The sequence below is a fragment of the Pempheris klunzingeri genome, chromosome 6, assembly GCF_042242105.1.
Source record: "Pempheris klunzingeri isolate RE-2024b chromosome 6, fPemKlu1.hap1, whole genome shotgun sequence".
Classification (NCBI taxonomy): domain Eukaryota; kingdom Metazoa; phylum Chordata; class Actinopteri; order Acropomatiformes; family Pempheridae; genus Pempheris; species Pempheris klunzingeri.
In genome coordinates, this window is record NC_092017.1 from 21958493 (window position 1) to 21980903 (window position 22411).

At 41.8% G+C, this 22411-nt stretch overlaps 1 protein-coding gene across 1 annotated transcript in view; it reads right to left on the minus strand.

The window, feature by feature from the left end:
• Window positions 1–294: 294 nt before the first annotated feature.
• The window catches only part of cachd1 (cache domain containing 1), a 74775-nt gene continuing 52658 nt past the window's right edge, over window positions 295–22411 (minus strand). The window contains exons 9-27 of the mRNA XM_070832366.1: window positions 20594–20878; window positions 20230–20379; window positions 17370–17493; window positions 17101–17218; window positions 15633–15801; window positions 15358–15500; window positions 14328–14509; window positions 13479–13589; window positions 12534–12656; window positions 11718–11817; window positions 11502–11618; window positions 10840–11000; window positions 10394–10480; window positions 9031–9147; window positions 8374–8525; window positions 7650–7811; window positions 6783–6860; window positions 6546–6647; window positions 295–619 (exon numbers count right to left, since the gene is read on the minus strand). Of these exons, the coding sequence (XP_070688467.1) occupies window positions 375–619; window positions 6546–6647; window positions 6783–6860; window positions 7650–7811; window positions 8374–8525; window positions 9031–9147; window positions 10394–10480; window positions 10840–11000; window positions 11502–11618; window positions 11718–11817; window positions 12534–12656; window positions 13479–13589; window positions 14328–14509; window positions 15358–15500; window positions 15633–15801; window positions 17101–17218; window positions 17370–17493; window positions 20230–20379; window positions 20594–20878 (2726 nt within the window). The 3' untranslated portion in view covers window positions 295–374. The remainder of the gene's footprint in view (window positions 620–6545; window positions 6648–6782; window positions 6861–7649; window positions 7812–8373; window positions 8526–9030; window positions 9148–10393; window positions 10481–10839; window positions 11001–11501; window positions 11619–11717; window positions 11818–12533; window positions 12657–13478; window positions 13590–14327; window positions 14510–15357; window positions 15501–15632; window positions 15802–17100; window positions 17219–17369; window positions 17494–20229; window positions 20380–20593; window positions 20879–22411) is intronic.

The following is a 22411-nucleotide window of genomic DNA, read 5'->3' on the forward strand; positions in this document are numbered from 1 at the left end:
CAAATTCATCCAGAAAACAAACAAAAAATCCCATTTGGTAATTTTTTTTTTCTACTCACCCAGAACTGGTCATTTTCAGTATGAAACTGTGTACCGACCAGGTTTTGGACTATGTAGAAAAAAAGAGTTGAGATGGAGATGTTGGCACATTGACACCATGAGGGGAATACCCAAATTAAACTAAACATCCACTCATGGGGGAGGTCCCAGCGGTCCCGTGACGCTGTGAGTTTGAGTCCAGCTGTGGCTTCTCTCTCCCGCCGTCCACCCTGACAGCACATGCTGTGTGTCTAATCAAGCACAAACGTTTGTAAAAATACTTTTTAATAAAAAAAGTTCAATCCCTGGCAGGAGGGTGAATGCCGCGCTGAAGATCAGCACTCTGCGTCCACACTGTGCACAGTGACCGCGGCCTGCAGGTGGTGCGTGTGCAGCGGGTGGTGGTGTGTATGAGTATGCCGGTAGGGGTGAAACTTGTGGCTGAGCAATGCGGCCGTCTGAGGAGGCGTGTCCAGGTCGAGGTCGTCATCGTGGTTACCGACGTCGACACCGGCCGAGAGCGGGTCGTTGTTTCCAGGTGGATTCTCGCTATCCTCCTGCGGACTCATGGTGCTGTAGCCTGGAGATGAAAAACATGAAAAGGTTGGTATTACTGGATTTCTTAACGCTCTCCCAACTATTTCCCCAAAATAAAACACAGCCAAACTCTTTTCTCAAAATCTGGGTCAGGTCTCCACGTGCGCTTACCTTATCCGCATGTAAAGCAGTGAGACATTTGCGCAACTGATATTTATCTGATGTCATTGCCAGGTAAATTTGATTTAATTGGTTTGTATCATCTTTCTGAAAACAAAAAGGTATACCACACTCAGATGTACCACTTGAAACTATGTAAGTGGTTAAAGTGCGGACCAGGATTGGTTAAGAAACTTTGCCATAACTCCTATGTGTAAATTGTTACACTCAATTCTTAACCTAAATCCTATTTCCTAATTTATAGCCCAATATATGTAGTCTATAATATGTCAAAAAGAGTAAAAGAACAATTAAAATGTAAAGTAATGAGCCAAAAATAGTTAAGAAAATCCTTAGAGAAAATTCTTTGAACCAATAAAACATCATTGATTTGAAGATTTGACCTAAAAACCAACTACACAAGTACATAATACGACATATTCTATACTGTAGGATGCCTTATTTGGGCACTGAGTCAGGGTACTACTAAGAAGAGACCAGTTACTGTACGTGCACACCAGTTTAGCATAGCTGAACAACACTGAAAGGAAAACACAACAAAAGAAGCTACTCAGCACATTACACCCTCCAGTCGTAGACATTCACCACAGAAACGTCCATGTGGTGAATGCATGGTAACACGCAATGTTTCTGAAAGCAGTACAGGCTCTTTGATGGCACACTGACAACCAAATATCCCTACTGGGCATTTTTGCTCCTTGTTTTCAGCTTTCTCATACAATTTGAAAAAAGAAGCATACATATTCATGACCACTTTCCTACACATTTTGCACATACGTTCAGCCCGAGGAGACAGAAGCACAAGCCAACATGGCAGTAAGGATACATTGGTAAATGGTGCAGTGGGAGAGCAGTACTGCTGTCACAGAGAAAATAGATTACTAGGTCAGAGAATAACTAAGAGACCAATATTTTATGATCCTACATCCTACTGATTAAAGACTATTTAAAATTTATACTTATACTGAGCCAAATGTACCTCCAAGTTTGTGATGATTGCGGGTATTAATCAGGCTCTCAGACTCTCATTTGAAAAACTTTTAGGCTCTGGGTTTATTCAGTTTGCTTAATTTTTTCACTTGAATTGAAGTTCAACACAACACTTCATCTACTGAGTAGGTTTCATCATTTTCAGGGCCATGAAATCCATCTGAAACACATGGTTTTACTTTTTTTTTTTTTAAAGAAATAGATATTTGGGAGTTGATCTGGAAATAAAGCAATTTTTCTTAATTCCTTTAGTGCTGTCTTTTTCAGAGTCTGAAGTGACACCGGAGACGTGCTGCATGATGGGAACATCAATCTGTTATTATGGTACAGCAAATAACCCTGTAAGCTGAGTGCCTCAAGGATTATATTTATAGAAAAATCCCTGCCATTTTGGATGATGAAACATTAAACCTCCAGAGATACTGAACCAAGTGTTTGTGAGCAAGTGCATGTGTCAGCGGGGGCTCATGTGTTGCATTGCAGGGAGAGGGCGGCAGGTTGAAGTGTGTGTGTTTGTGCGGCCTTGTGTCAAATGTATCTCCTGACAACCTTTTCTATCCTCCAAACATCTAACAGTTAAACATCTAACCCATCCAGTAAACATACCCCCTCAACAAGCAGCACGGGGCTTCAGGAGTTCATATTACTGAGCAGAAAACCTTGTAAGTCCAGAATGAAGTCCTTCATAAACAAGACTAAGAGTCTACAGCCATGCCAGCAGCTCTGTGAGGTCGTAGTTATGCACAGCAATAAGTGCTAATGCGCTCACGTGCTGCTGCTGCCATCTTCGTTTCGCAAGTTAGCATGCTACAATTGCTAATTATCACTAAACACAAACCAGGCATTATTCAAAATTTGACCAGATGATGACGCAAAAGGAAACGTTATGGGGATCAGTAAAGTTATTACAATTCATCCTAATGGAAACATAAATGACTGCACAAAATGACATGCTAATCCAAACATAGCTGTGTGATTTTTCCAGCTGTATCAAAGTGGTGGACAGACAAACCAACATGGCTAAAAAAAAAAAGGAGTGACTGCAATGACGCATTTGCTTTTCTCACATTCTTCCTGTCGTGTTTAGTGATGCACGTCCCGTAACATAGTGTCACTGAATAGACAGCAAATGCATGTCCCACAATGAGGCGGGATGTAAAACAAGTAAATGTCCTGCGTGTCCCACTGAGGTGTCCTGAAATCCTGTTCTAGAGTCAAACTGAGAAGTTTGCTCAGAAAATTTTCCTCAGATTCTTAGGAGATTAGCCGGGCTTTGATGGCAAACGAAAGAAAGCTGACAAAGAAAAGGAAAGACAGAAGAACGAGCAGAGGGAGTGACAAGGAGAGAAAAAGAGGGGGGCAGAGAGGATAGAGGGAGGAAGGGATTAAAGGAAAGGGAGGGATGGAGACTTCAAAGAAGTTCCAGACATTGGAAGTTGCCAACTTCAGCATAGTTTATCCCCATTTCCCCCAAAGCGAGAGCCAGAGTTTCAGGCAGCTCTCCAGCTAACCGTGTCCTGTTGACAATTTTCAGCTGCAGCAGGTCAGGAAAGCAAATCCCTCTGAATGTCAAGACATGAGGAGGGACAGGGCACGCTACCATGGTGTCACACTTTGGACAGAAACTACAGATTTCTTAATATGGTTGGACTTTTCAGATGCGTAAACACTTGGAGAGTTTGCTTTATACAAAACGAAACAAGTCTAAATCCTGGACAGTTCACAAGACAGAGCGACTCATTCCGCGACATGTTGACTACATGATTCATCTCATATGACTGATCGTGTCATGTGTGCATTGCGTATTGCACGTACCAGCAGCCAATTAGCTTAGCTTAGCATAAAGACTGGAAACTGTCCAAAGGTTATTATAGTCACTACCAGGACATATCTCATTTGTTTAATGTATTAAAAAAAAAAAGGCATAACATGCATTGCTTCGGGGTCATAGGGGTTATGTGCCAGACTATTTGCATTTCTTGGTGAGAAATCAGTAATTAGCTAAGCTAGGCTAGCTAAGCTAAGCTAAGCTAACTGGCTGCTACCTGTTACATAAGGCATGAGCGGTATGTGTATCAACATCTAACTTTTGGCAAGCTTTTCATTTGTCTATAGGCTACAATGTAGATTTCATCTTTAAGGTTTCTATTATCCAGATATTTTACAAAAATTAAATCATGCAAAATTTGCTTTAAAGTAACTTCAATATAATTTCTCAACAGTTTAGTGCAAATTGCTAACTAGTCTAAAAGGTCAGGTATGTAAGATGGAAATAATTATATTCTTCATGTTGTCTGCAACATGTATGATATCTTACTCTCTAATATTATACTATACACTGCAGTTGCAAGTATAAACATAAACTATAGTGTAAGGGCATGTGGAGTCAACATGTTGATTATATACATGCATGCAATCTGTACAGTATTCATTATGAAATGGGTAGTTGATGCCAGTGAACCAGCACCGCCAAACAGCACCCTGCATGTGTGCGTCACTCTCATAACATAATGCTCCGATCCTTCAGTGATGTGCGTTTAGCTTGTGCGTGTGTCCGTGCATGTGTGTGTTTTATCATACCCTTCAGCAGTATGAGCGAGTGGATTGTGGTAGGAGGGCACCTTTGACCAAGCAGAGAGGAGAAGCAACTTTGAAGCATCAACTTAGTAATGAATTTGTTTTAATCCCAGACGGACCAACACCCCCTCGTTCCATTATTTCAAACTCATCTTCCTCTCTGTCGCCGTCCTCTTGCCCTTGCATTTCACACTTATTTCCCCTCTTTCATCATTTTTGCATCTCTACATCTCTCCACATGTCCTCCATTTTCAGCATTTTCTTTCCCATTCCCAGTTACACAACATGTAGGAGTCCTTCCTGTCCCTTTATCCACACTGCTCTTTTTAATCAGCCCTTTTGAACCACTGTGCTATGCACTCTATTTAGTTACTTTACAACATGTGAAAGAGTGATCAGATGTCCTTCAGAAATGACATTCAGGATAAAACATGTATTTGGCATTGCTTCCTCAAAACATTCCTACAAAAAACTGAGTTATATGAAATTATCTCTCTGATATTTTGGGGCATCTCATGTAAATCTGTTTTGTAAAAATATGTCATGTGGAAGAAATGAAGTAGAGTAAACATTACACTGGAGCTGCTAAACATGAACACATCTTACTATCTAATTAAAACAAATTTCCCCAATTCTCCTACAGCTCTGTCTCACATCCTCTCAGGTTTAACAGCTGCACTGTACGCAACATTCGGCTGACAAGCTCTTACTCGTGTCTTTGTTTCACTTTAGCCCACTCTCCTCTCTTCATCCTTGTTCTCTCTGTCATCATCAGTTATACAACAAGTACTGCATGGAGACACTCATTGCCAGGAAGTGGAGTGATGCCATATGTAGGTGGTAAGAGCCTGTGTGGGTGAAACTGTCCATCCACGCTCATCGAGTGTCAGACTTACAAGTTCTACAAACGGTTACAGTAAAGATGAGCAACTCTCCCAGAGCTAGAGGAAAAACAAGGTTCTGAGCTGTGATATAATGAAAAGAACAAGGAGCTGAATCACTGCCAAAGAGCTGAGATCTAACTGTGGATCTGAGAAAGCGCTGTAGAATTCATTGGAAAAAGATGACAAGGTTATAATAGTGTCATGCCCTATAAGGTATGTTATTTAGAAATCCTAATTTTAGAGGAAATAAACTTTATTTTATTTTCTGTTGATTTTCTAGGCAGCAGAAACCTAACCCAGACCCACTTCTTCCAGCTCCTCCAGGCCAGGTGGGATATGTACACTCTCCGGCATGGTCTGGGTCAACCCTGGGGTCTCCTCATCAGCTGGTCGTGTTCAAAAAAGCTCCCTGATTAGACGGCTAAACCTTTAACCGACTCGGACAAACTGCACCTTTCTCTCTGAGCGACCCTACGGTTAGAATCCAACTCCTAATCCAAGAGTTTTGTTGCAGAGCTGGTGCTGTGTATAGAGCCCACACTGTTGTATTGACATTATCATTCTAAATGTACCGCCACGTAACTATACTTCTGCTACCTAAGGCAAAATTCAGCAGAACTTGTGTGATTAATACTGTTATTTTATGGATTGCAGGATAGGCATTTTGTAACCAATGAATGATTCATTTTCTAGAAACTAAACTATTTTAGACTCAACTATCTGTTGTGTTAGAATAAAATGACACTGAGGCAAATATCGGTCAGTTGCTAGAATAACCTCATCTGATCATGATGACGTTTGACCTCCGGAGGGTAGAAAGGAAGTTAAAGCCGCATCAGAACTAATCAACAATTATTAGACATTAGGATGTTTGCTACAAAACAATGTCTAACAATACTGCTGCTGCTTCATGTTAGTCTTCAACAACCGTGACCTTTCTTGTGAGAATGGGGCGACAACGTGCATTTTAGTGTGCAACCCGGTGTTGTTGTAGAATGACAAATGAATTAAACTTGCACCTTGTCTTCAGCTTGACTAACGTACATTTTTAAAGTATATTCAAGTCATGTGAAAAAGGGTTTCATAATCTCATGAGTCACAAGAGTTATCAAACCTCAGAGAACCTACAAATAGTTTTACTTCAACACAGCATTGCTGCCATTTCAGCCTACTTAATCCATTTCAACCTACTTAGTTCCTCTTTCCATCAGTGCTGATGTGCTGTATGACATAACACAGCACTTACATCTTGTGCTTTTGCGTGTCAACACATTTGTGGGGTTTTTTTCTAACTGCTCCGCCTATGTACATGTGTGGGAGGTGAGTTATTTGCCTTACCGTGGTCGCTCTCCGTCCCCGATCGTCCCCAGTACCTCCGTCTGCGTTCAGGAGTGTGAGTGTGTCGCTCAATCACCGCAGCGATAAACCGAGTGTTACTGACTGAAAGTGAAGAGAACACGCAGGTCAGCATAAAGGCCCTGTTCAATCAATCAAATCAATCAATCAATCAATCAGATAAGGCTCTCATGTATTTAAATCATACATTTAAATGCTCTGTATCAATGAGACACTTACTGATTCCTCTGTCCTCGTGGCTGTCTTCATCCCTCTCATCTCGTTCGTTGTCCAGGTTGGACATTCTCACAGACATCTCTGCATGAATGTAAAGCGAATAAGGTGAGATAGATAGCAATACAAGATAGATAGAGGTAATACAAGCAGGAATGATATATGAACAGGGTTTGTTTATCCAAAGCTAGTTAGTTTTAGATGTAGTTTGATAGCTGTATGGGGATTACAGTTGATATTGCTTTCAGCCCTTTAGCCCTGTGAACATGGGCATATGAGCCACAAGGATGGCTATGTGAGCTTACACATGCTGCACTTTGGCTCGGTGTGTGTTGTTGGTACAAGCTGCAGCTGCTGAAGAGTCTGAACATGTCCCACACACACACACAAATAGCTGTGAATTGCGACTTTATGAGCCAATTCCTCAGCCTAATGCCTTGTGATAACATAGCCACACTTTCCAACATCTATTCTAAGTTGTTTACCAAACTATCAGACTGAAAGTGACTTGGACTCAAGAGTTTTAATGAGGTTGTAATCTTGTTTGATGTTTTTGTCAATATCGCTGAGTAATTGCACAAATCATGCAGCAGCAGCTGCTGCTGTGTAATGCTAATGTCAGCTGTTTAGCTCCAGCAGCAGTTGCCACACTGCTTGTTATTCACGCTGCTTTAAAACTTTGTTTCTTCCTCTAATATGTAAAGAAATACCACTATGTGAGCAAGTTAACACATTCACCTACTAAACTTAGAGTTTTGTTTTTTGAAGCTCTATCGACAAACCAGAGAAAAGATACACTTCAATTTCTCTGTCACTAACCCAGATGTTCAGAGGTTTCATTTAAAACTCTACAAGTCCATCTAGCAGTCCTACCCTGTGCTGCCAGTGGTGACATGTGCTGGTGTGAACGCCTGTGGATCTGGTGTCTGTATGCATACACAGCCAGCACCAGCACCATGATGCATCCCATAATGCCCCCGGCGACTGGACCCACAGGGGCGCTCTTGATCATGTTCAGAGATGCCACCTCCTCATCTGTGGAAGAAAGAGAGAAGAAGAGAAGACGATGAGAGGAAATGCAAGGCGGGAGATTGTTTGAAGCACAATGGATTTCTAATGGCTCAAATGACAGCAAGCCAATATGAAACAGCTCGGGCTCAGATCCTGTCTCATGCTGCGACGCCGAGACATTTTCTACTTCGCTTCTATTCTCTCATCTGTGTCTATTGGCAAAGAAAAATTGTTCAACTGCAGGCAGATGGCCAGTTCTCTTTTTGGAAGAAACAAAAAACAAAAACAGCAGAACCAAAGAAAAATAAGAAAAGAAAAAATAACTAAGGAACAGAAAAGTTTAATCAATCTGAAATATCAGTTGATCTAAAAACAGAACATTTCTGACTTCCCATAGACCCTGAAATAATGACACTGTTGTCTTCTTCTGTTGTTGCTTATTTGTTTCTTTTGGGTTTTTTTTGTGGTTTTGTTTAACTCTGGCAAGGTATGCTGCAGTACTTCAACAGACATAACAGAAAGGATCTAGTTGCTCTTTAGAGCGAGCACCTCTACAGAGATTCATTTATATCCACACTTCACTCACCTAGGAGGCCCAGGCCATCTGCGTAGGGACTCTTGGCACCGACAATGCCCCCGAAACACTCCTTCTGCAGGGCACAGTACGGCTTGTCGAGGTGAGTCTTACCGTCACTGTCCACCATGCACCACTCACAGTCCAGCACCCCGAAACAGTCACTGAAACAACATTGTTATACAGCAAAAGGTTAAAAGAATCTGAATGTTTTTAGAGATGGGCCAAGTGGTAAATAATGACAAACGAATGGGATTATTTCCTGTCAAATCTCTTAACACTACTCAGGAAAGAAAATAAATCTATGGAAAATAAACCAGTGTCTAATTAACATATATATAGACAACAGCCTGTGATTCAATATACTATAATGGCATATAGTGACAATTAAAGATTAAAGAACACATTTAAAAAGACCACTCTTAACACTTCCCTTTTATTACCACTGGGTGGCACTGTGTTGTGGTTGCATACAATAACATTATCGTGGTTGGCCATATACTTTATTGTGCACCCTATACATCGTGGCATATTCATGCATCTGTTGTATGTGTCTTATGGCATATGGCTCTGTGAGAGTGTGTTGTTCTCTGCTACATACATGCACTGGTTTATTCACTTTAACTGTTGATGTGTACTGTACATGTGCACGTAGTTTAGCGTGTATACCTGCTCGTGTATCTCTGGCTACAGCGAGTGTTGATACACTGGGGCAGCGTGTCATGCAGACTGGGATCAATCACATTCAGACTGACTGGCTCCTGATGCACCTCACAGCTAGGGTTCCTGTACAGCACACAAACAATCACAAAACAAACAAAAAAAAAAAGGTGAAAATCCAGAGGGGTGCAGAGACAGTACATCCTCTTGAATATAAAGCTTGGATATAAAGCTTCAATATTCAGCTGACAACATCCATCCAAATCCTAGAGTGTAACATGATCACATTTTACAAATACAGTGAATTTGACACAAAAAGAAATTAGAGCCCTCAAAGTAACGTCTTCAGCATGTCAACTGATGCAAAGCAGCTCTAAAAGGACAAGCATCAATGCCGCTTGACACAAAACACAGAGGAAAATCTGACAGTGAAAAATGATAATTGCATGTCTTCCAGAAATAAAGAAGGAATTGGCATTTGAAACATTGACGCACTGTCAAAGGCTGCCAATGGTTGATGAAAGGAGATGGGTGAAGAGAGAGAGAGAGCGAGAGAGAGAGAGAGAGAGAGATGTGAGAGACACAGGATTAGGATTCAAAGGACAAGACAGACAGTGAAAGAGAAAGAGAAGCGAAGAAACACCAACAGATGATTTACACTGTCCCCAAAATGTTTACAGGGGCACATACATGTGCACAGTTCAAATGATAAAACCTGCAATATGAAATAGGAAATGTGTGCATTTGAGGCACCGCATCATGTAAAAGGGCTAAACAAATGAATTGAGAGATATCACATAGTAAGCAAGCAATGTTGAGGCTGCATATAGTTTATTATCTTACCTGCATCATTAATGTAGGACACAACAAATGTAAACTGATTATGTTAACCAAATAGCAAAAAGTAAGTATGTGTATTAGAGAAGCTTCTTTTCTTTATCCTATGTAGACTGTATCTGCCTGGTCTGTGACTGACAGCTCCATCCCTGCAACCTATCACGGCAAACATACCCCGAGTGATAAGATATGATAATATTTTTTTTCATTTTCCATTTTACAAGGAATTTGAGACATTTTAATTGAATGTAATTGAATGAGTCTAGCATTATGAACTACGGGGTCTTCCTCTGGCCTTTGCTATTAACCATACCAGTGGTATGTAATATGACTTCACTTGAAGAAGAGAAAATGGGCATCATCTTAAAAGTCACCTCTTCAATGAGCTTCCTTGCGTTAAATGTGTTATTTCTGTTAACCAACATATTACATCCCTCGATATAATTCACAAGCAATGCAGAATTTGTGAGTATAATACGTGTATATATAATATGTGATGTGGTTCGTGCTGGGATCAGACGTGTGTTGCACTGACCTGTTTTCAGCATTGGTGAGGTTGCCTGTACACTCATTGACCTCCAGGGGGCACTCACATGGACACTCACATTCATTCTGCTCCATTCTGAAAAACACACCAATACACACACACACACGTTAAGAGAGAAACTCTCATCATAGTTAACTGCAGTGGCGTACCACTTGTTTTTTAGTCAAGTAATAACTATTTTTTCACATTTCCTTAGCTGAGCTTCTGTTTGATTATGTGACCACAAATACAGTTAACAATACTCTGTAATGACTCTGCTGCTGCATGGATCTCTGCAGTGGTCTCTCTTCTGATCTTGTTGAACAACCATGCAAACATAAAATCTATCTTTTAATCGCTGATGTACAACATGAGTATCGTCATGTGTGAGCAACACTCCAAAGTGCCTGAGGTGAGCAGTGAATCCCCCGTGACTGTGTGGGTGACGGAGAGACCTGTGGCAGTTGAGACAGAGCCGGTCCACAGTGCTGCAGGCACAGAACGCCAGAGAGTCACATGTCTCGTTGACGATACCAGCGAAGGCGTTGGTGCCAGGGATTCGGGTCAGACGGTACTTGGAACAATGGCTGCCATGGACGAGGTTGGTTAGGTCCCCCTGAGAGAGAAAATGATCGTCAACATGTCATACCCACTGGGAGTCTGGACGTTTACACTCAATCCACTTCGTCAAAAACAAGAAAATAAATAGAATTAAACACATTAATATAACATTATTCAGGCATCACTAAATTAATGAGAGAGAGACATGAGGTATTTACACAAACTTTTGAATTTGAGATATTATACTCTATCTGCTCATTGTTAATCTAAAAGTGGGCATGAATTGAATATTATATGAGGAAAAGAAATTAACTTAATGACTCTAGACCTTAAATTGGATTAATACACTCTCAGGCTCTCTAACTACATAAAAACACACTGCAATTTCAAAAGAATTATGGTGTACTAAATGTACAGGAATAATTCAAGGATGCAACATAAAGGTTCGCCACAAGGTGGCAGTGTTACACTAGAAAAGGCTTTGAGGAGCGAGTTAGTGTCCGGCTGTGCGCTCCTTTTTCCAGTTATCGGGTTATCTCATGTTTTTCTGGCTCACCATTATGCTGGTGTTGAACTTGTAGAAGCGCTGCACGGTGCGGTCACTGAAGCTGTTACACAGGTTTTTCTTGACAAAGTTGGGATGGTTCAGGATGTCATTAGCCACCAGCGGCTCCTGATGAGAAATACAGGAAAGAAGCTCATTGCAGTGATTAGAGGTTACATGAAGTTGTGATTTTTTTTTACATTTCTATATTAGTCCCTGGTCCTTTACCTTGTGTGTGATGTGCTGCTGCTCTGCAGGCGCGTGACCTTTGGGGTCAATGAGAGTGGGGTGAGCGACCAAGTACCCTCTGTCCTCCATTATGAAGCACCTACAATGTACACATACAAATACGTGTGAAGACTGCACACACTGGGCCTCTTCAGTTCTTTGTGGGCTAATGACAGAAGGGTGGTCAGGAATAAATCATAGGAATATACATAAACTTACATTAGCCACACCAGTACAATGGCGACTGTTTTTGACACCCCTCTTTTGATTAATTCAACTAAAAACCTGCATAATAGAGCACCTTTCTACATCAATCCATTCCTTAAACATGCTGCCAAATCCTGCTCCTCTCTGCCCCACTCCCCCTGTGAGCTAATCCTGTTTTATATGGCTCCTGAACACCAACAGAGAGAGCATGAAGGAAGTAGAGAGAGAGAGGGGAGGAGAAGAAAGACAGGGGAAGGAGGGGAGGGGTGCAAAAAAAATGGACAAAGAAAAAAAAACAGAAAGGGAGGCATAAAAGCTGGAGAAAGTATGTAGGACCGAGACAGCAGAAACGTCACATATCCAGCAGGAATGCCGTGATAATCAGCTTATCTCCTCTTCTCTCTCGCTCTAATTTTTCTTCCCCATCGCTGCATGAGTTTAATTCTTGCACCGTAAAACAGAAGTTTCGCCACCGTCCAAAGGAATTCAGTGGAAATGGCAAAAGAAGAAGCAGAGAAAGAAAAAAAAAAAAAAGGAGGGATTGCACGAAGAATTGAGAGGGGCAGAAAATGAAAAAAAAGAAGACAAGTCAGTCTTTCCTCTTCCTACCTGATCTTGTTGCCCTTGTCCTGGTTGCAGATGGGCAGCAGGTCCAGCAGGACTTTGTAGAAGTAGCGTAGAGTGAAGTCTATGCCCATCACTGCGATTGCAAAGCCAGGGGCCATCTGAGAACTAAAGAGAGGTGAGGAGAGCGAGCATTAAACACAAACACAAAACACATCATGTGCACACACACACTGCCACACTCTCTTTAAAACTGTGTTTATGCAGACTACAGAGCGTGCAATGTTACGCTCACCGCGCCGAGCATCAACACACTAATCCTGACTTATCAGCCACACTGATACTGAATGTTTATGTGTATATTGCACATTTGCATGGACCGTGGTAAACAGTTCCTATTGTACTACTGCAAGTGGTGCCAAGTTGCATTTCAAGCTTGCTAATCTAGTTACGGGCCTCTTACACCCTTACAACTCAAAGAGGCTGCGTCCAACACATTCTGCTTCAACTTCCATGAAGAATGGCTAAAGCACCGGGTGTAAAAGTCCACTTCTTCACACCAAATGTCAAGGAGGTGGTTGGAATACAGTGGCTTGCTCGGGGGCACACTGGAAGAGCGCATACTTGAAGATAATTGTGACAGAGCCCCAACCATTTGGTTGAGGGATATTCTGTCACTCACTGCACAGCCCTGAAGCAGAAATGGTCAGTGGTCTCCTTCAAATTATCCCCTGCCTTCAGAGACAATGCGCCCTGCTGAAAGGACCTCCAGGCTGAGAGCCCACAAAGCAACAGCCCACAAGAATGTCTTGGCTCATGACAACAGTGAATCTGTTAATGAGCCACATCTACAGAGAGCTGATTATTTTGTTGCTTAGGTGTAAAAATTCCCACAACTGGTCAATCATTACCTTTAAAGTTGATATGGGAACCCTTGTATCTAAACATCCAGCAGACAAGGAGCAACATTATCTGCGTTCTTCTTCTTACCTGGAGGCGTGGATGGTGTGGCTGATGGTGACAACGTAGCCGGCCCCACCCACATCCAGGTATGGTCCCGTGAAGGTGATGAGGCCTGGGTTGGCCACAGCATGCTGGTACCTACACAACACAACACACGGGCGGAGGAATATTTCAGAAAGTTCACCATCTAAAAATTTCCTGGCCTCCATAGCAAATGAGAAAAACTGTACTTGGCTGTATACATAAAACAACGGCCCTTCAGATCTACTCACAATGTCTTTACTTTGGGAAAAATATTGTTTGGATTCACTGAATACGACAAGTTTGCCTGATTAATTGAATTGTTATTTTGCCTTTTGTATGTTCATAAATCAAAATTTAAAAGCAAAAAGTGATATATATACATCAAACAATACATTTCATCCATAGCTGAATGTACCAACCTGAAAACTTCAAAGAATTTATATTTACTTATTAGAATTAGTATGATTAATAACTATATATGATCTCTGGTTGATTACTCACTGTGTGTACATTTGCGTGAAAAAAAAAATTAAAAAATGCTAAATATACTCTGATGTAAATTTAACTAACTGGGTAAAAAGTGAAGAAAACATTTTTGCACTACTTCTATTGGCTATTTGACAACTTTTTACAATTCACCTGTTTGATGAGAAAATCTAGACTCCGCTCAGTGACGGCTGTAAGAACAAACGTGTCTACAGTTTGTGCATAAACTCGTGCCCTTAAAGGCCTACCTACCCAACACGATCTCATACCTCCTTTTGCTTCACTAAAACACGCACACACACTCACACACACACACACACACTTCGCTCCTGTCTCCCCCTTCACATCCTCCAAAGTAAGCCTCACCATTGTCTGCGGGTCGGGTCGAAGGCTTTGTCCATCAGTGATCCTGGGTAAATCCGGAGCACCCCACTGGGCGTTGCTATGTAACGGCGCACAATGTAGCAGTTGAGGCTACTCATTTCCATTAGTGTCATCCACTCATCCGTGACGTGACTGGTCGCCATAACCTCGTTCCTGACAGAGGACTGCAGAGGGGAATGGATGACGGGGGACGGAGAGAGAGACGGAGAAGAGGGATGATGAGGGTGAATAGAAGGGTTAAAGGAGATGGAGAAGGAAGGAGGACACAAACATGGAGATGAGAAAAAAAGTTGAGGAAGGAGTAGAAAAGTAAGAGTCTTGATTTGTGGTTTGGCCTGAAATGTAAGTAGGCTAAAATATTTGGGAAGTTTGACTCCGGTCTTCCCACAAACAAAACTCAAACATAGCTAAAGTTAAAATTATTCAACTGTATTGCTGCTAAAAGATAGTGGAAGTATAATCAAGAACTCACATATAACAGGGCTCAGGAATCCAGTGTTTAGGAATAAATGGGTGTCAATTAGCCCTAAAGCCCTGAAAAACACCCTGAAAAATCACATCGCAGTGCCATTTTCAGAAAAGCCTCCACGTTTGAAAGGGGTGATGAGGTCACTGGAGGGGGCCTTTAAGACTAGCCTGGGAATCAGAGCTCGGACTGGGGCTTAGAGTTCAAACCCTAACCCCCTACTCCCCCCAGGACAGGAATGCACACACACTGCCAAAAACACGTGGGGGTTTGTCCCCTTCTTAAAGATGCAGAGCTTCATTTAAAATTTGAGAATTTCACTTGTAAGGTAAACAGTCTGAGAAGTTGCTTGTGGAAAATCTAATGAAAGTTGCATTAAATGGTACTTCTTAACACTTTAACTATCTTGGGACCAATTAAAATCGGAATATTTGTGCTCATCTATAACCTGACCACAAGGCTGGCTATGTGCCATGTGTTTGTCAGCTAAACAATATTAACCCCGTGTGTGCCTACAGGCTGGTCTGTGCTCCCATGCTTGTGTACCTTGAGGCCTGGGTTGGCTATGAGCCTGGTGTTATCACTCAGGTAGGCGGTGTAGTGCTCCACCATCCGCTTTGTTTCTGGCTGACTGAGGTGCTCGTAGGGAGAGGAAAAACTACCAGCTGCCAACATCACCGTGGGCGACTCTGGAAAACGGACAGAATGGGAAAAAGGGGACAGTCAGAGATACTAATTGAAAACGTAGAGCTGACTATGGATAAAAATAAAGTTTGTAGACCAAGTTATTATATTTGAGTGTGGATTTGGTGATTTCTTACCAACTGTGGCAAGCTGTTTGAAGTGCAGACAGGAGCTGGGCTGACCCAGCAGGTCTAAACGATGGTACAGCAGCTTGGAGCTGGGAGCCGTGTTCAGGTTCTTCAGCTGCTTCACTGGGATCTCCGGCTGCACGTACACGATGCACAGGATGAACGACGTGTCCTGAACCTAGAAGACAAGACATCAGGTTTATTAGTAGGATGGATTCATTGTCGGTTTTGGTCTTTTGAAGGGATTTGTTGACAAGAAGGAAAAATCTAGAATATTACCAGACTTTGTTGACATTACACACAATCCCCGTCCCTATCAGCGCTCTTTGTCAGTGCTTAGTGTGAGTCATCACAGCCAATTGTTTAACTGGGCGCAGGCGTCTTCCAGAGAAGATAAATATGTCCGGCTCAACAGCTGCATTCACACCACTCATTCTAAATGAATAGGCAGGGCTAGTCTAGTCCAAAATCCTGACAATTTGTTGTTAAATCATGCAAACTGTCAAACAAACGGTTTTCAGAAAGACCCAGGAGCTTCTGAGAGAATTGCCTGGGCTGCTAATACGAAATATTCATAAAGGAACCCATGGACATCATTAGTCCAAAAAAAAAAAAAGGACTGAATGGCATGGGAAACAACAGTCTCCTCTCTATTTTTCTTTATAGGCCAATTCGCCATTTTTTTGGCACTGGAGAATTCATTTTAAAAAACAGAGACAGCTGCCAAACTCATGGCCAAGGTAATGTGTTTGAACTCCAGCGCTCGTGTGAAAAAAACAAAATGTCAAAAGCTTTTCAAGAAGGCTAAAAGTGAAATGCCTAAATTAAGTGTGATATTCTTGCTCCTGCCAAAAATCTAAATGTCAGAAAGCAAAAAGACTCAATATGGCGTGATGTTATTGCTGCTCTGTTGCCATTTGCTCCTAAAACATGACACTTCTCTGCCTAAGAGGAGAAGCAGATTGCAAGAACAGACAGTTTCTGGGTGTGGGAGCACTTGTTTTTTTATTACACCGACTAATTTAAGGTGGTGGAGGTTTGGTGGAGACATAAAGGGGTGGGAGCACAAATCTCTGCACTGATTTCAGGCGGCGGTACGGTAATGATAAAGAGCTATAAACAGAAATGGAAGAGAAAAAGAGACGCTACATGAGATAGTTATTCTCCCACCATGACTATGGCTCATTGGTCTAGTGCCAAAGATTTGCCTCTGCTTTGACTGTGCAAGTGCTTGTTCTGCTCTTTTGCTCACAATTACTTAAGATATGGAAGGAAGAGGAATTTCATAAGGAAGTTTATCATTTCCATCTTCACACGTGTTCATTTATAATTACTTTCTGCCAACAAAATATCAACTCCTCTTTGTAGATCAGAACTTTTACTTCTTACTTCACAGAGCATTTAACTTGATCAGTGCTGGACTGTGAAGGTAAATGTCACCAGTCAGCCGTGAACACGTGTCTATACGGACACCTACCAGTTTCCAGGCGTAGCTGACGTTGTACGCATCTTTGCTGTTGTCCCTGAGTCGGTTGGTGTGCCAGGACAGAGAGGAGTTGACTGGCACAGCAATGACCTGACTGCCCAGGGGGAGGCTGCAAGAAATACACAGCATTCAACAACAGAAAATACACAGGAAAGGTGCTGTGTGTGTATCCGTGGCTGAAAGAATTCTGGTTTTCAAGGGGTTCTGAAGCTGAAGTCAACTTAAATACAGTTATTTTTATGTTCCTCATCCTTTCTCACCCGAGGATATTCTGGCGGACAACAGGGAATCCTGGGATATTCTCGTAGTGGATGATGTCAGTGTGGAGGGGAGGCTCTGTCATCAGGTAGGGCCGTGTCAGCGATGGATGCATCAAGGTGTAACCTGGGAAATCAGACAGGTTGACAACAGCACCACCATCAATTAGTGTTTAAATATACTGAAACAAAAACAACATACACAGACCAATCAAGAAAAACTGGATCAGCATATAACATTAAAACAACTCTTACAGATCAGCGGGGATCTTTGTTTTTGCCATGTTGTTATATATAATCAATGATATAATGATTTTTTTGACACAAATACACTAAGTAGATCGTTTCTGAATATTGGGGAGTCTAAATACCACTTAATGTCAAACTGACGTGGCAACTTGTGCCAAAATATGAAGGATGCATGTACAGTAACTGCTCCAAATACTCCTCACTGTTAAGTTAAGCTCTGGTACAACATATCAAGCCATATTATCAAAAGCCTCAGCACAAAAGACAGACTTAAAAATTAGGAAAACATACATGCCTGTGTGGAATGACTAATTTTCAGTTGTTTGTCACATCAGATGTTTATGCTCATATTTGAGTCTAACAGTATAAAGCTGTTGATGCTTCAGTGTCACAGCATAAACCAAATCTCCGTCTAAAATCTTCTATAAGCTCTCTACCCAAAATCCTAAATTCCACTGAGCACCACAACAGCGTCTAAGCTTCAAACTGTTCTGAAGAGGCTCAGCAGCAAACGGCACACTGGAGGTGCTAAGGAGTGCTGAGTAGGAGTGTAGCTCTGAGCAGCAGTAATCATTTTGAGAGAGACAAAAGGGCCTCAGGAAACTGTGCTGACAGCCATCCGTTTCAAAAGAAGTAAACAAACAAAATCATAGGTTTTTTCCCCTCATAGTTCTAATACATTATGTATATTTGAAAAGCAGAGTGTGTCGTTATGTCAGAGAAGCAGCAGGTGAAGTGTCTCACTCTCATGACACGAATGGGACCATTACACATAACTCTGTACATAATGTAGTGTAGGCACAGGCATCTTTAATTCTGATTAACAGACTCAAAAACACACAAGATAAACCCCTCACATGCAAAAATATTTAGAATTCGCTCATCTATTGTTTTTACCTAATTGTATTTACCTACACTCTAATTGGCAGCAGATGATTTGAATGCCAGCTAATAACTTTAATGGGACTCATTTGTCAATGTTCAACGAGTCGCTGCACTAATAACCGTGGTGCAGTAATAAGCTGTAATTTGATGGCATATTTATTACAATAAACATTTTAGAAGAAAAAAAAAAAAAAAGCGACTCAATGAATGGCACAGCAGAAGAGCAAAACTCACACAGCTGCAAAATTAACTTGCAATAATTACGTTTAATAGTCCAAAAATTACATTGCTGAGCATTTATTTAAAGCATCCAGGTGAGTAAACGTCTGCAAGTGTGCACGCTTTTTGTTTTTACCTCGCCTCCTCTCCTCCCTCCTACCTTGCTAAGTATTTCCCCTCTCCTCTACACATCATGCAGCCTTTCATTTCAGCCTCATCTTGTTCCAGCCTGTTTTAATCATCCCTTCTTCTTGCCTCATGCATGGCACTGCCTCCCAGGCACCCAAAATCATAGGCCCCATATCAAGTCTAGTTATGGTGGTGCCACTTATGTTAGAAATTCCTGCCCTCACTTTTAAGGCATTAAGCATTTTTAAATGGTATTATGACAAAAGCTGTGAGTTAAGGTTATCTATAAAGATGTGAAAATGGGCAGAGCTCCAAGTAACCTTTAGGTTGCCTTGATCGTCTCTGTGTTGGGACACGACCCGTGCTCATTTCCATTCTCTCTCAGCTGCTTTTGAACACATCTACATACAACAGGAAATGTAACTCGCTGTGTTGCCTCTAAAAGCATTAAAAACTATTCTTTCTAACACATTGTTTTCATCTTAAGCTATCATCTTGTTAGCTCAGCGGGAGGACAATATCACTGAGAGTGGTGTTGTGTTGATGCAGCCAATATTACTCTGCATACGTAAGGAGAATCAATCTGTAGCTGTAGTGACATTTAGCAAAACCCTGTCCATTAATGTCCCTGCTCTCCAGAGCACAACTAACCTGCTGTACAGAACCAGCAGTTTAGTCAGGACCCCCAAAGCTGAGGCCAAGACAAACCAAGACCGGACATGAGCACTACCGCCCTGCGCTGTGGCAACGCACTGAGGCATGGCTCAACAGAGAATGAAATGCCAAAGAAGTGCCAGCGCTACTAAGAAGATGTCAATTAAGTCTAATAAGGCATAATGGCTGTGGAGGAAGTTGAGACAGACAAAATAAAGTGTAATTCCACTTGTATGTGAAACAAAAACACCAAAATACACTCGCTTACAACCATTGGGAGTGTTTCTCTGAGGCTGTGGCTAATAAAGATTGATACCCTGAATATGTGCAGCCATGTTTTGGAGACCACTGGAGTCTGTTGGACCTGTGGATCGTAGCAAGATTTTTCCTGATTGTTGCTTGTTTTATTTGTGGCTTAGAAATTTTACCAACACGCAATGGGTGACTGATTTGTTCTGCTGTGTTTGTCATGTTATCCAGCAGAACTGTTATTACTGCACATGGAGAAAACTTAATTTGGAGAACAGGCTGTCGGGACTTAAAGCCTTATTTGGCTGCTCATGTGGCTCATGACCACGAGTTGGAAAAGGTCCCGTTTCCTGCACTGCTGTAGATAGTCCTGCTAAATCTTATGTGAGAGTGTGCAAGTGTAGGAGAGTCAGGAGCCCAACAAAAATATTTGCACTGAGCTGTTTACTACAACCTCGCCTGTTGCTATGTGACTGACCTTTGTTGTCAATGAGGAATGTATATGAAGCCAGTGAGTCTTGGTAGTAGGTGACATCCTCCAAGATGTAGGCCAGGTTCACATCCACCCCGACCACGCCCAGGAGCAGGTTACCGAAATAACACGGCCGGCTCACAGTCATAATAAAACCTGCACAAAGAAGAAGACTCAAAGTAAAATTCATTCAAAGTTCATGCATAATGCTTAGCAAATATCCTAAAAGCTCAACCTGTTCCTTCAACTTTTATGTAATTGCAATTTGTATCTATTTATGATCTTTGGCTTCAGTTTCATTTGAATCTTTCTGTGGCCAAAAATGTAAATATCATTAAATATTAGTTCAAACTCTGTTTAATCCACTCACCATCTCCCATGGGGTCAGAGTAGGGCAGGCTGAAGCGGGCCAGGTCAATCATGCGATTGGGCAGGTTAATGTAGAAGCGGCCCACTGTTGTCTCCAGGTTGCTCAGCTGGTTTAGTACCATCATGCTTCCCTTCATGACCGGCATCATGGAGGCTCCTGACGATCCGGACGACGACGCTACAGATGAGCGGTCTCGATCGAACGCCCGGTCAACACCATATTTCACAGAGTTTTGCTCTGCAAGATCCCTCAAGAAAGCCAGCTCCTTCAGGCCTGTTACTCCCTCTGAAGGAGGAGGAGAACAAGATGGAGAATAATTTAGGATAGGGAGGGAGAGTCGATGACAGACTGTTTAGAAATTTAGAACAAATCTGTAACTGATGGCAGGGCTACGGGGCAATTGAACAGGGTAATTGTGCAAATGAAAAGAGAAGGGTGTGGTTGAAAGGGGGTAAAAAACAGTAAACAGCTCTTCACTAAAAAAAAGCACATGACTCAGATCCCTATGATAAAAGGCAACCCACTGTTCGCTTTCTCCTGCAGCTGTAAATAACAATTCCCTTAAAAAAAGAAAGCACACTCCTGCCACCAAAGAGGGCCTGAATTCAACAACAATCTTTGAAATGAAAGAAGCCTTAACCCCCCCGCAGTTCACTTGGTTAAGCAGCAACAGGTTTGCATTAAACAGGATTATGAATCAATGTACGTATGTACCATACATTGCCGCATGGATTTCACAGCATCAGCAGAGATATTTCATTCATGCAGTGCCTGACTTGTGATCCTGCGTCATTATCTCTCTGCCAAATCCAATTCTCATCTGTGAGGCTCAGAGAGCATGATATCAATAAATCCCTCATCGCTTTAAATGCAGCTGAGATGTTAATGCACGGTTCAGACTCTGTTTTTCCAGGCTTCATAAGGTCATTTAGAGGAGAATGGCCAACCATGGCTGGCCCCTACAGCTGTCACCTGGAACATTTGGCATCCCACAACCTATTGGGACGGATAAAGCACAGAATGTCTGCCAGTATCCAATCATTGACTGGATTACAGCAGAATCCCTTTTTAATGCCAAGGCTCTACTCTGCAGATCATCACGCTGGGCGACTGATGGGTGGCAATGTCGTTGTGGGTGGCAATGTCAAACGAACAGAACAGAGAAATTTTGCTGACAGCACAGGTTTCTGTTCGCTTTAATCTATGAGGTAGTGTCCAATCTCACTCTCTTAGTGTTTCTCACTAAAACACAGTGCATGTGTCTCTGAGGCCTAATAAACATGAGTGCACATGCAAAAGGGACTTGTTTTGAAATCTGCATTGGACTGGGAACCCCCGAACATTTAGCTCACAAGAAAAAACAATATCATTTGCCAAAAAGCTGAACAATAATTACACAACTACGTGCTATTACAGGCTATTTTATGGTAATTGTGTTGAACCTTGCACAGCCTGTCTGTACTGCATTTTTTCTCACCATCACTATGTGCTTTATTACTGGTGCAACTACCTACTTCAGATGAATAAAAGTAAAAAGAGATTTTTTAGATTAGAGAGAGAGAGATTTAGTTTTATTTCATTAGACAGTCCCCCAAAATGTTGTCAAAATATGTAAAAAAAAAAAAACTGAATACAATGCAACTGGATGTTGAAGCAAGAACAGGCCTGCAATCAGATCAAATCTACTAAAATGCAACAAAACGCAGAGGTGATTAGTGGATTAGAAGGAAATTCAAAACTGACAATGAAATTATTATCAGAACTAACAAACATTTGTTGGTTCCAGCTTCTCAAATGTGAGGATTGCTCATCTTCTAT